At 42.8% G+C, this 13,326-nt stretch overlaps 1 protein-coding gene across 1 annotated transcript in view; it reads right to left on the bottom strand.

Moving 5' to 3' along the window:
* Positions 1 to 13,326, bottom strand: part of LOC139412874 (serine/threonine-protein kinase 11-interacting protein-like) — a 40,085-nt gene that overhangs the window by 20,936 nt on the left and 5,823 nt on the right. Inside the window, exons 17-19 of the mRNA XM_071159668.1 lie at positions 12,369 to 12,585; positions 5,735 to 5,907; positions 2,847 to 3,162 (exon numbers count right to left, since the gene is read on the bottom strand). Of these exons, the coding sequence (XP_071015769.1) occupies positions 2,847 to 3,162; positions 5,735 to 5,907; positions 12,369 to 12,585 (706 nt within the window). The remainder of the gene's footprint in view (positions 1 to 2,846; positions 3,163 to 5,734; positions 5,908 to 12,368; positions 12,586 to 13,326) is intronic.

The following is a 13,326-nucleotide window of genomic DNA, read 5'->3' as shown; positions in this document are numbered from 1 at the left end:
TGTTGTCGCTGTGTAGTAAATCTAACTTGGCATAGGGCTGCTGGTCCATTTAGTGCAAGGTGACACACATACACCCCAGAGACAATAGATAGTAACTAACTGCCAGGAAACTGGTCTATTGACTTTGTGGCCATCATTCACTAGGCCTCTCTGAATCTGGTCCTATGCTACATATATCACTGAGCGGAAGTGTCTATAGCTAAAGCAAGAGTTTTCAAATGTTGCATTTACACCTGAGTCTTTCCACTCAGTTCATCTCAACGCATCTAACATTCCCTTTTTGATGAGCGATATTCAGATCAATGTGTCCCAAATACATGGAAATCAGATCAGAGTTGTTTTTCATCTATACAGTGCATTGCGAAAGTATTCGGCCCCCTTGAACTTTGCAACCTTTTGCCACATTTCAGGCTTCAAACATAAAGATATAAAACTGTATTTTTTTGTGAAGAATCAACAACAAGTGGGACACAATCATGAAGTGGAACAACATTTATTGGATATTTCAAACTTTTTTAACAAATCAAAAACTGAAAAATTGGGCGTGCAAAATTATTCAGCCCCTTTACTTTCAGTGCAGCAAACTCTCTCCAGAAGTTCAGTGAGGATCTCTGAATGATCCAATGTTGACCTAAATGACTAATGATGATAAATACAATCCACCTGTGTGTAATCAAGTCTCCGTATAAATGCACCTGCACTGTGATAGTCTCAGAGGTCCGTTAAAAGCGCAGAGAGCATCATGAAGAACAAGGAACACACCAGGCAGGTCCGAGATACTGTTGTGAAGAAGTTTAAAGCCGGATTTGGATACAAAAGATTTCCCAAGCTTTAAACATCCCAAGGAGCACTGTGCAAGCGATAATATTGAAATGGAAGGAGTATCAGACCACTGCAAATCTACCAAGACCTGGCCGTCCCTCTAAACTTTCAGCTCATACAAGGAGAAGACTGATCAGAGATGCAGCCAAGAGGCCCATGATCACTATGGATGAACTGCAGAGATCTACAGCTGAGGTGGGAGACTCTGTCCATAGGACAACAATCAGTCGTATATTGCACAAATCTGGCCTTTATGGAAGAGTGGCAAGAAGAAAGCCATTTCTCAAAGATATCCATAAAAAGTGTTGTTTAAAGTTTGCCACAAGCCACCTGGGAGACACACCAAACATGTGGAAGAAGGTGCTCTGGTCAGATGAAACCAAAATTGAACTTTTTGGCAACAATGCAAGATGTTATGTTTGGCATAAAAGCAACACAGCTCATCACCCTGAACACACCATCCCCACTGTCAAACATGGTGGTGGCAGCATCATGGTTTGGGCCTGCTTTTCTTCAGCAGGGACAGGGAAGATGGTTAAAATTGATGGGAAGATGGATGGAGCCAAATACAGGACCATTCTGGAAGAAAACCTGATGGAGTCTGCAAAAGACCTGAGACTGGGACGGAGATTTGTCTTCCAACAAGACAATGATCCAAAACATAAAGCAAAATCTACAATGGAATGGTTCAAAAATAAACATATCCAGGTGTTAGAATGGCCAAGTCAAAGTCCAGACCTGAATCCAATCGAGAATCTGTGGAAAGAACTGAAAACTGCTGTTCAAATGCTCTCCATCCAACCTCACTGAGCTCAGGCTGTTTTGCAAGGAGGAATGGGAAAAAATGTCAGTCTCTCGATGTGCAAAACTGATAGAGACATACCCCAAGCGACTTACAGCTGTAATTGCAGCAAAAGGTGGCGCTACAAAGTATTAACTTAAGGGGGCTGAATAATTTTGCACGCCCAATTTTTCAGTTTTTGATTTGTTAAAAAAGTTTGAAATATCCAATAAATGTCGTTCCACTTCATGATTGTGTCCCACTTGTTGTTGATTCTTCACAAAAAAATACAGTTTTATATCTTTATGTTTGAAGCCTGAAATGTGGCAAAAGGTCGCAAAGTTCAAGGGGGCCGAATACTTTCGCAATGCACTGTATGTAGTAAACTGGTGTTAGACTAAAGGACTTGTTCAACAAGTCTCAAATTAGCGTCAGCTCAGCGGCTGATGAAGTGCTTTGGGATGGGTCTCTGCAGTGGCGTGTGGTTTTTAAACAAGGATTCCATGTTGTCAGTCATTCAGCATCTCTGGCTGCTACAGTATACCACAGAGGGAAATATAAAGGTCTATTATACTGTGTATATACAGCATTTATACCCCCTCTAAGATCACTCTTTCTCTCTCTCCTCTCTCCATTCCATTGTCTTCTCTGTGGAGGCGAAAGCATTCCTTCCTCTCCCATCAGTTCTAATAGTAACGGTCTTGCTAAACCATATGAGATCTTACTGTAAGACCCACAGACAGAGACCCAAGGGGCCAGCCTGGGAGACTGTCACCAATGTCAAATAACCTCCTATGGATTGTTGTGTTATACTCGTTATTGCAAAATCTAAATATGCATTTCCTCCTTGTCTTCTATCACTAGGGCCCTGTGTTTTGGACTATCACCTCACATGACCTGAATTTGAACCTTTATTTTAAGCCTTTTCCAGAAATGTGAATTACACCAAAAATGAAAGCAATTGTCTGAGGATGGTGCTGGACCGTCCAACATAAAGGGAAAAAAGGGGGGCGTTTGATTAAAAATCTTTAAATAAAAAGGTTCAAATCCAGGTCATGTCATCACTTCTATTTAAGGATAATATCCATTTTATGACTTCATCTGATGGCTGATAAAAACCAAAAGGACCCAATCAAACAATGTTATTTTGTTCATAACTTTCCCCATCACAATACACAGATGTTAAATCTTAGCAATAACATTGGTTATTGCAGAAGTATTCAAAATGATATATTATGACCACCTGGACTGGCTTGTTCTGCATGCTGATCCTGGGGTCCAGGTGAGGTAGCACTAACAGTATAGCTGTAGCTCCCTGCTATACTTCCTTTACTCTGGCCCTCTGTACTGTAGAAGCTGGCAGGTTGGGACAGGCTCCGGTCACGGCTCTGGTCCTCCCAGGTCTCCCCCAGGGAGAAGGAGCTTCCTTTGGCTGAGAAGAAGGAGGTGGGGTCCTCCATGGAGATGCTGGTCTGGATAGTGTCCTGGGTTGAGGACTTCATGGCAGGGCTGCCAAAGTGGCTGGCCCTGTCAGAGGAAGGACCTTCCATGGTGGGGTCCTAAAAACAGAGGGAGGGGGAATATGGGAGATTTATTGACACTACGGCGGGGCCTGAAAACTGATTGGGAATACTTGGTCTAGGGTAATCAAACTTGGGTACGCGCAATGCCGTCAGGGGTACGCCAAATAAAAATGTGATTCACATTTTAAAATACATTTTCAAACAGTTAATTTAGATTTTCCAACGGGGCTATACATTTGGGTGAGTTTTTTTCCCCCCCTCGCCCTAGTAGCCTCGTTTCACTGCCCATAAAATTAACGATCTCATGTTCAGCGAGATAACACATTGTCAAATACAGGTAGCCTAGTCAAATAATTAACATCCAATTACATTAACGGTTACTCTCTCGTGGGAATTCCACTAACGGTCCGTATGTAGCCAAAACGTAGCTGCTGCTCATTCCGTTTGCTGGTGGTGGTTAAAAAAAGTAAGGCCAGCGTCCAGCTCTACTGGTAGTACGGCTACTACCAGCAGTACTGCACCTGTCGACGACAAGTTGTTCTCCTTCCACGAGCACATCCAATGCTAGCAACAGTAATTCTACATTTGTTGTTAGACCAGGTAGCATGGACACTGACAGTTGTGAATCTGATGCACCCGAAGAGCTACTGACCCCTTACTCGGGAAAGCACCGAACAATAAACAGGGATGTTGGACCATCGAAGAGGCGCAAATATAATGAACTACATTGATTTGGGGTTCACTTATATTGGGAGTAGTGCCTTTCCTCAGCCACAGTGTGTTATATGTGCAAAAGTACTATCTCACAACTCGATAAAACCGTCAATCTCACGCAGACATTTAGAAACAGAACATGTCTATTTGAAAAATAAGCCACAGGAGTTTGAGCGAGAATTAAGACGTTTGATTAGTAAAAGCAACAGATACCATTAATAAGAAGGGGCTAGAATCGTCTTATATGGTGAGCTACCAAGTGACTAAGACAGGCAAGCCCCATACTATTGTGGACGACTTAATTCTTCCTGCTGCCGTGGATATTGCTGGGACAATGCTGGGGGAAAAGGCCAAAAAAACTATACAGACAATGCCTTCATCAAACAACACTGTTTCACGATGCATCAGTGACATGGTAGGAGATGTTTTGAAACAATTACTGCTTTACAAACAAGCCAGTGAATTCTATGCATTACAGCTGGATGAGTCAACAGACGTGGCGGGCCTGGCACAGCTCCTCCGACCTGTTACGTTTGTGGGGGGTCAATTAAGGAAGACATGCACGTGCAAGCAGTTGCTTCCGATGCTACTTGGGTACACTGCAGCATCCACTGAGAGGCTCTTGCTGCCAAGGGAATATTTTCTGCATTATGCAATGATATGGGCAGTGACCTTGTACCGCTTTTACAACATACTGGTGTGATGGTTATCATGGGGCAAAGTATTGACACGTTTAAAAAAAAAAAAAAAATTGAGAGACCAGCTTAAAGTTCTTTACTGACCATCATTTTCACTTGTCTGACCGCTTGCATGATGACGAGTTTCTCACACGACTGGCCTATCTGGGTGATGTTTTTTCTCGAATGAATGATCTGAATCTAGGATTACAGGGACACTCTGCAACTATATTCAATGTGCGGGACAGAATTGTGGCTATGATTAAGAAGTTAGAGCTCTTCTCTGTCTGCATTAACAAGGACAACACACAGGTTTTTCCATCATTGTATGATTTTTTGTGTGCAAATGAACTCAAGCTTACGGACAATGTCAAATGTGATATAGTGAAGCACCTAAGCAAGTTGGGTGCGCAATTATGCAGGTACTTTCCTGAAACAGATGACACAAGCAACTGGATTCATTATCCTTTTCATGCCCTGCCTCCAGTCCACTTACCGATATCTGAACAAGAGAGCCTCGTCAAAATTGCAACAAGCGGTTCTGTGAAAATGTCATTTTAATCAGAAGTTAATTCCAGATTTATGGATTGGGCTGTGCTCAGAGTATCCTGCCTTGGCAAATTGCGCTGTTAAGACACTGATGTTCTTTGCAACGAAGTACCTATGCGAGAGTGGATTCTCAGCCCCCACAAACATGAAAACTAAATACAGGCACAGACTGTGTGTGGAAAAGGATTTAAGACTGAGACTCTCTCCAATACAACCCAACATCGTAGAGTTATGTGCACCCTGTCAAGCACACCCTTCTCATTAACCTGTGGTGAGTTCTTCACAATTTTCAATAAACAAATAAGGTTTTATGTAAGATGGTTAAATAAAGAGCTAAATTACTTTATTATCATCATCATCATCATCCTGGTCCTATAAGAGCTCTTTTCACTTCCCACGAGCCGGGTTGTGACAAAAACCTCACTCATTCTTATGTTTTATAAATGTATCGTATAGTGTGTGTGTGGCAGGCTTACAATGATTGCAAAAAAAACAATATTTGAGAGTGCGCTGACCCTGGTGCTAGAGGGGGTACGCAGCTGGAGGTTGAATGTTTGAAGTAGTACGGGACTATAAAAAGTTTGGGAACCACTGCCCTAGACTTTAAAAACATGTTCATCATACAACAATATATTTAAATAAATCATAAAGACTATAAAATCTCAAACCTTGTTGCCAGGGTGACTGGGTAGAGGTGTATCTCTGTGGTTGAAGGTAAAGTGTCGGTCAGTCCCGTCTTGGCATGGGGAACCATGGACGGGCGTACTGGTGGAGGGAGCTGATTGGCCAGCCAGCTGGACCACATGATCACTACAGCACTCAGGACAGATGACGGTACTTCCTGAAGACGTTGTGTAAATTGACAAGTAACAGAAAATAAATACATTGTTTCAAAGGTGTTATACTTCAGTGTGAATTCGTATGTATTGGTAAATTAGTGTATGTTGTAATGGTTTCATTTCTGTACACAAAAAGACTTGTTATAAAAAGGCAAAATTCTGTCCATAATCTGCTCTTTAAAAACAGAGTTAATGACAAGATACTTCAGCATTCCTTTAGTGTAGATGTCGTACTCAGCATATAAAAAGGAATATGACTAACTACATTCCAACTACAAGTTACAACTGTCAAAAAGTGTAGAAATCTGTAGAACAAACTCTCCCTGAGCTCTGGGCATGTCAGAGCATGTAGTCATTTCAGGTCTGGGTTGTTGAGAACCAGGAGAGAAGAGCTAAGCTGATACCAAGTGCTTCAAGCCATCTGTCTCCGCTAATTAAAGCAGTTAGTTAGTCGTCTGTGGGACCAGCAGTCAAGAGTTAAAAGACCAACAGGAATGAAAAGCTACATTTGGGGTGTTTGAGGGATTTGTTCTGGTAAATTAGTACTTTAGAAAGAGAGTTGATTAAAATAGTTAGAAGAACCTCACAATCACTTTCAACAAAGTTTTGACAGCCAATTTAGAAGGAAAAATGTGGTCGCTTGGACCATAGCCGTTATGTCTGTTGCCATAGTAACTTCAAGAGGTTTTAGAACGACTTGTCATCGGACCTCCGCCCACATCTGTGTGACGTCTGTCAGGGCAGGAAGATAAGGTGATCCTGCACGCTGCCAGTAGAGCCCTGTCCTTAAGATCAGACCTGGAGATCTCTATCAGAGAGGAAAAAAATAAAAGGAAACACCAACATAAAGTGTCTGAATATGGCGTTGGGCCACCACGATGTGCAAAAACAGCTTCAATGCGCCTTGGCATAGATTCTACAAGTGTCTGGAACTCTAGAGGGATGCGACACCATTCATCCATGAGACATTCCATCATTTAGTGTTGTTGATGGTGGTAGAAAAACACTGTCTCAGACGCCGGTCCAGAATCTCCGATAAGTGTAGGGATGGGCGATATGGCCTACAAATCACCTCAATATTTTCAAACTCATGGGCTGATTTAACGATATACAGCTAGATTAAGATTTATTTTGAACAATTAAAAAAGGTCAAATACACTGCATTTCAAACAGTCAGTAATAATCCAATTAATTCAGGTTTGTGAAATTATACCTAGGCTAAATATAAGCCTTCCACAACCAAGACCCACATCATTTAATTATTTTATCAAAATCTGATTTTTTTTTTGCAATAATCACTGGTCTAGTAAGATGTCCTTTTAGTTAAAATGTTTACCAGAACTAAGCATAACGCACATTCACTAATAATGACTAACTTCTTGTGGCAGGCATTATAGAAAATTAACACAGGTCTAATACAGTGCCTAAAAAAACAGAAATACCTTGTTAACATAAATTAGCTCAGATGCATCTTGTTTCTTTCCATTGATCATCATTGAGATGTTTCTACAACTTGATTGGAGTCCACCTGTGGTAAATTCAATTGATATAAGGTCCCACAGTTGACAGTGCATATCAGAGCAAAAACCAAGCCATGAGGTTGAAGGAATTGTCCGTAGAGCTCCGAGACAGGATTGTGTTAAGGCACAGATCTGGGCAGGAGTACCAAAACATTTCTGTAGCATTGAAGGTCCCCAAGAACACAGTGGCCTCCATTATTTTTAAATGAAAGAAGTTTGGAACCACCAAGACTCTTCCTAGAGCTGGCCACCCGGCCAAACTGAGCAATCAGCGGAGAAGAGCCTTGGTCAGGGAGGTGACCAAGGGCCCGATTGTCACAGCTCCAGAGTTCCTCTGTGGAGATGGGAGAACCTTCTAGAAGGACAACCATCCCTGCAGCACACCAATCAGGCCTTAATGGTAGAGTGGCCAGACGGAAGCCACTCCTTAGTAAAAGGCACATGACAGCCTGCTTGGAGTTGGCCAAAAGGCACCTAAAGGACTCTCAGACCATGAGAACAATATTCTCTGGTCTGATGAAACCAAGAGTGAACTCTTTGGCCTGAATGCCAAGCGTCACATCTGGAGGAAACCTGGCACCATCCCTATGGTGAAGCATGGTGGTGGGCAGCATCATGCTGTGGGAATGTTTTTCAGCAGCAAGGACTGGGAAACTAGTCAGGATTGAGGAAAAGATGAACGGAGCAAAAGTACAGAGAGATCCTTGATGAAAACCTGCTCCAGAGTGTTCACAACCTCAGACTGGGGCGAAGGTTCAACTTCCAACAGGACAATGACCCTAAGTATAGCGTCATATCTAAGAAGACGCGATGCTGTAATCTCTGCCAAAGTTGCTTCAACAAAGTACTGAGTAAAGGGTCTGAAGACTTACAGTACCAGTCAAAAGTTTGGACACACCTACTCATTCAAGGATTTCTTTATTTGTAGACATGAAAAACTATGAAATATAATAAAATCATGTAGTAACCAAAAAAAGTGTTAAACTAAAATATAGTTAACATTTAAGTTTCTTCAAAGTAGCCACCCTTTGCCTTGATGACAGCTTTGCACATTATTGGCATTCTCTCAACCAGCTTCATGAGGTAGTCACCTGGAATGCATTTCAATTAACAGGTGTGCCTTGTTAAAAGTTCATTTGTGGAATTTCTTTCCTTCTTAATGCTTTTGAGCCAATCAGTTATGTTGCGACAAGGTTGGGGTGGTATACAGAAGATAGCCCTATTTGGTAAAAGACCAAGTCCATATTATGGCAAGAACAGCTCAAATAAGCAAAGAGAAACGACAGTCCATCATTACGTCAAGACATGAAGGTCAGTTACTGCAGAACATTTCAAGAATTTGAAAGTTTCTTCAAGTGCAGTCGCAAAAACCATAAAGAGCTATGATGAAACTGGCTCTCATGAGGACCGCCGCAGGAAAGGAAGACCCAGAGTTACCTCTGCTGCAGAAGATAAGGTCATTAGAGTTACCCGCCCCAGAAATGGCAGAAACTCAAATATTAAATATTTTGATTTGTTTAACACTTTTCTGGTTACTACATGATTCCATGTGTTATTTCATAGTTTTGATGTCTGCACTATTATTCTACAATGTAGAAAATAGTACAAATAAAGAAAAACCCTTGAATGAGTAGGTGTCCAAACTTTTGACTGGTACTGTATGTAAATGTCATGTTTTTTTTTTTCTTCAATAAATTAGCAAGCATTTCAACAAAAAAAAACAGTTTGTGCTTTGTTATTATAGGGTATTGCGAGTAGATCGATGAGAAAAAACAACAACAACAATTGAATCAATTTTAGAATAAGGCTGTATGGAAAAAAGGTCAAGGGATCTGAATACTTTCCAAAGGCACTGTAAACAATCTCTCAAGCACAAGCCCACATGCTTATGAGTAGCCAGCTAATCTTTATATTTCATGTCTAACCAACTTGGATCTAAACTCAGCAAAAAAATAAATGTCCTCTCACTGTCAACTGTGTTTATTTTCAGCAAACTTAACATGAGTAAATATTTGTATGAACATAAGATTCATTCAAGAACTGGGACATAAACTGAACACGTTCCACAGATATGTGACTAACAGAAATGGAATAATGTGTCCCTGAACAAAGGGGGGGTCAAAATCAAAAGTAACAGTCAGTATCTGGTGTGGCCACCAGCTGCATTAAGTACTGCAGTGCATCTCCTCCTCATGAACTGCACCAGATTTTCCCATTCTTGCTGTGAGATGTTACCTCATTCTTCCACCGAGGCACCTGCAAGTTCCCAGACATTTCTGGGGGGGGGGGGGGGGGGGGGGGGGGGGGTGTGGCCCTAGCCCTCCAATCCAACAGGTCCCAGACGTGCTCAATGGGATTGAGATCCGGGCTCGTCGCTGGCCATGGCAGAACACTGACATTCCTGTCTTGCAGGAGATCAGCCATACTGCTCGTTCTGTGCGTGGTGGCATTGTCATGCTGGAGGGTCTTGTCAGGATGAGCCTGCAGGAAGGGTACCACATGAGGGAGGAGGATGTCTTCCCTGTAATGCACAGCGTTGAGATTGCAAGTAATGACAACAAGCGCAGTCCAATGATGCTGTGACACACCGCCCCAGACCATGACGGACCCTCCACCTCCAAAACGATCCCGCTGCAGAGTACAGGCCTCGGTGTAATGCTCGTTCCTTCGACGATACACGTGAATCTGACCATCACCCCTGGTGAGACAAAACCGCGACTCGTCAGTGAAGAGCACCTTTTTCCAGTCCTGTCTGGTCCAGCGACGGTGGGTTTGTGCACATAGGCGACGTAGTTGCTGGTGATGTCTGGTGATGACCTGCCTTACAACAGGCCTTCAAGCCCTCAGTCCAGCCTCTCTCAGCCTATTGAAGACAGTCTGAGCACTGATGGAGGGATTGTGCATTCCTGGTGTAACTCTGCAGTTGTTGTTGCCATCCTGTACCTGTCCCGTAGGTGTGATATTTGGATGTACCGATCCTGTGCAGGTGTTGTTACACACTGTCTGCCACTGCGAGGACGATCCGCTGTCCGTCCTGTCTCCCTGTAGCGCTGTCTTAGGCGTCTCACTGTACGGACATTGCAATTTATTGCCCGGGCCACATCTGCAGTCCTCATGCCTCCTTGCAGCAAGCCTAAGGCACATTCACACAGATGAGCAGGGACCCTGGGCATCTTTCTTTTGGTGTTTTTCCAGAGTCAGTGGAAAGGCTTCTTTAGTGTCCTAAGTTTTCATAACTGTGACCTTAATTGTCTACCGTCTGTAAGCGGTTAGTGCCTCAACGACCGTTCCACAGGTGCATGTTCATTAAACTATAAGCATGATAAACAGTGTTTAAACCCTTTACAATGAAGATCTGTGAAGCTATTTTGTTTTTTTTACGAATTATCTTTGAAAGACAGGGTCCTGAAAAAGGTACGATTATTTTTTTGCTGAGTTTATTTGCTGGCCAACAAGGTAGAACATTTGAATTGTTATAAAACACCCTTCTGTCCATCTCCAACTGTTTGAACAGCATGCTAGCCTGTCCACTTTGTTCAGATGTTGAAATCAAGCGGCCTATCTTATTTCTCAGAATAAGAACGAGTTGCCAATTCCTTAAGTAATTGTGCTTTATGCTTTTTGCTCATTTATAAAAGACTAGACAGCTATGAGAACGAGTTGCTAATTGCTTGTGTAATTGTTTTATACATGTGCAATAAGCATAAAGCACAGACTAGACAGCATGTATAACGGTCTTTGAATAAAATGCTGCTAGCGGAACATGGTACCAAACTCACCATGTTCCAGAATCAATGTTCATCGATACTCTTGTTTTAATAGTGTCTGCTCTGCACGCAATTTGAGGAGTTGAGACAGGTTAACTTCTCTATTACAGTAAAATAAATGTCTCAATGTGTTTTTGGTTTCCACATAACAGATTCTGTTGGACTAAGCCTCAAACGCAAATAGCGAGTTGTAACTGCTTATCAGAGGAGGAAGTGATCTCATCTTTGTTGTTGGGGGAGGGGCTTGGTGTGTGTAAACAGAGGTTTCACTCTCGCCAAAATTGCGTTTCTATGGGCTTATTTTGGACTGAAGCTTGTCGCCTGCCTCCCCGAATTTTGGATAAGGACTCTGAATTGTTAGGGTGGAGACATAAGCATCTTGCCATTATATATAGATCTCTGGTGTAAATATGAAGGTGAACACAGCACAGAGGAGCGAAGGAGACAAGACCAAAAATACATGAGAACAAGCAGACATAAAACGCTCATAAAAACTCAAATAAAAACTTGATTCTTGCAATACAGGCATTTGGAATATCCTGTGAAAACATTCAATATAAATCGTCCAGCCCTACATACGTTTTCGATTGGGTTGAGATTAGGTGACAGACACACACCCTTTGAACCCCCGTGCACCTTTCAGACACCGCTTTCAAAGTCACTCAGATATCTTCTTCTAGCCATGCTAACCAAAATAATGGGCATGTGATGGTCTGTGTGTGGTGTGAGTGTGATGGTCTGTGTGATGGTCTGTGTGTGGGGTGGTCTGTGTCTGGGGTGAGTGTGATGGTGTGTGGATGGTCTGTGTGTGTTGGTCTGTGTGTGTGCTGGTCTGTGTGTTTTGCACAGAGGGAGAGAGAAGAAAAAAAAATGCAATACTAACCCATTGGGGCAGCAGGTAGCCTAGCGTTGGGCTAGTAACCGAAAGGTTGCAAGTTCAAATCCCTGAGCAGACAAGGTACAAATCTGTCGTTCTGCCCCTGAACAAGGCAGTTAACCCACTGTTCCTAGGCCGTCATTGAACATAAGAATTTGTTCTTAACTGACTTGCCTAGTTAAATAAAGGTAAAATAAAATAAATAACTGACATCGGTTTGGATATTGTAATATTTGAATAACTGTGCCGGTCCCTAGCATGCGTGCATGTGTGTTACTGTACGAGTGTGCCTCTCTCACCCAATCCATCTTCTCTGCACTTGTTCTTCCTCTCCTCCTCCTGCTCTTCCAGTCCAGCCCATCCTCTCAATCTCCCCCCGTCCTCCTGCTCCTTCCCTCCCCGCTGTGTGAACTCTGACCCACAGCGGAGACACTGCAGGCAGACACAGCTGGGACGACCCTCCATGACCCGCCGCTCATTCTCCTCCACCACCCGCGACAGGACCTCTGTCAGGGCCTAGCAACAACACAACACCCGTCGTATTTACGATCATGTATTTTCCAAGACATTCTTTGAAACTTTAATAAAAGTCCTTGTATTTTCCGATTGAACAGTTGTATGATGACAGGCTACTTCAAATTTGTATTGTACACACATGCAAGTCCAAACAAGAAAACAGAACATTCCAATGGCTGCTTACGTAAAACACACAAACAACAAGAAAGATCTCATTGGGCATAATGAGCAAGGCTTGACCTGTAGGACTGATGGCAACATCCATGGAGTACTGACCACAGCCTTGTGGACGTTTTACAACTGTTTGGAGGAATTACTACACCCCTGATCTCTCTCTTCGGTAATGATGTGTGTGATCAGTCTCCGGTCTGCTGCCAGTAGAACATCCTAACCCATTCATTGATGATAGCCCCGCTTTACAGAAGTTGCAAGCCAAGAAATTGCGAGACGCAGTATCTCGCAATAGAATGCTGTTTTTGATTGCAGATAGATAGGCCTAGCGCACGGTTCTGAGGTTCTGACTACAAATACTGTGCCCCTCTCCTCTCTGTCCGTCTGTCCCTCGCTATGAAAGATGTGAGTGTTTGTGTTCTCAGAAGTACGGCAACTTATTGGTCTTCTCCGTTCCAAGAATACTGAATCTTAGGAGTCAATCTTCAAACTCAGAAAAGGGAGTCAACACCGGGAGTCGACGTGCAAGGAGTCGAGGTATCAATTCTATTGGAGTCAACACTCTCCAAC

This window comes from Oncorhynchus clarkii, chromosome 7 (genome assembly GCF_045791955.1).
Source record: "Oncorhynchus clarkii lewisi isolate Uvic-CL-2024 chromosome 7, UVic_Ocla_1.0, whole genome shotgun sequence".
Classification (NCBI taxonomy): domain Eukaryota; kingdom Metazoa; phylum Chordata; class Actinopteri; order Salmoniformes; family Salmonidae; genus Oncorhynchus; species Oncorhynchus clarkii.
Note: the sequence above shows the minus strand (reverse complement) of the source record. Positions and strands in the feature narration are given on the sequence as shown.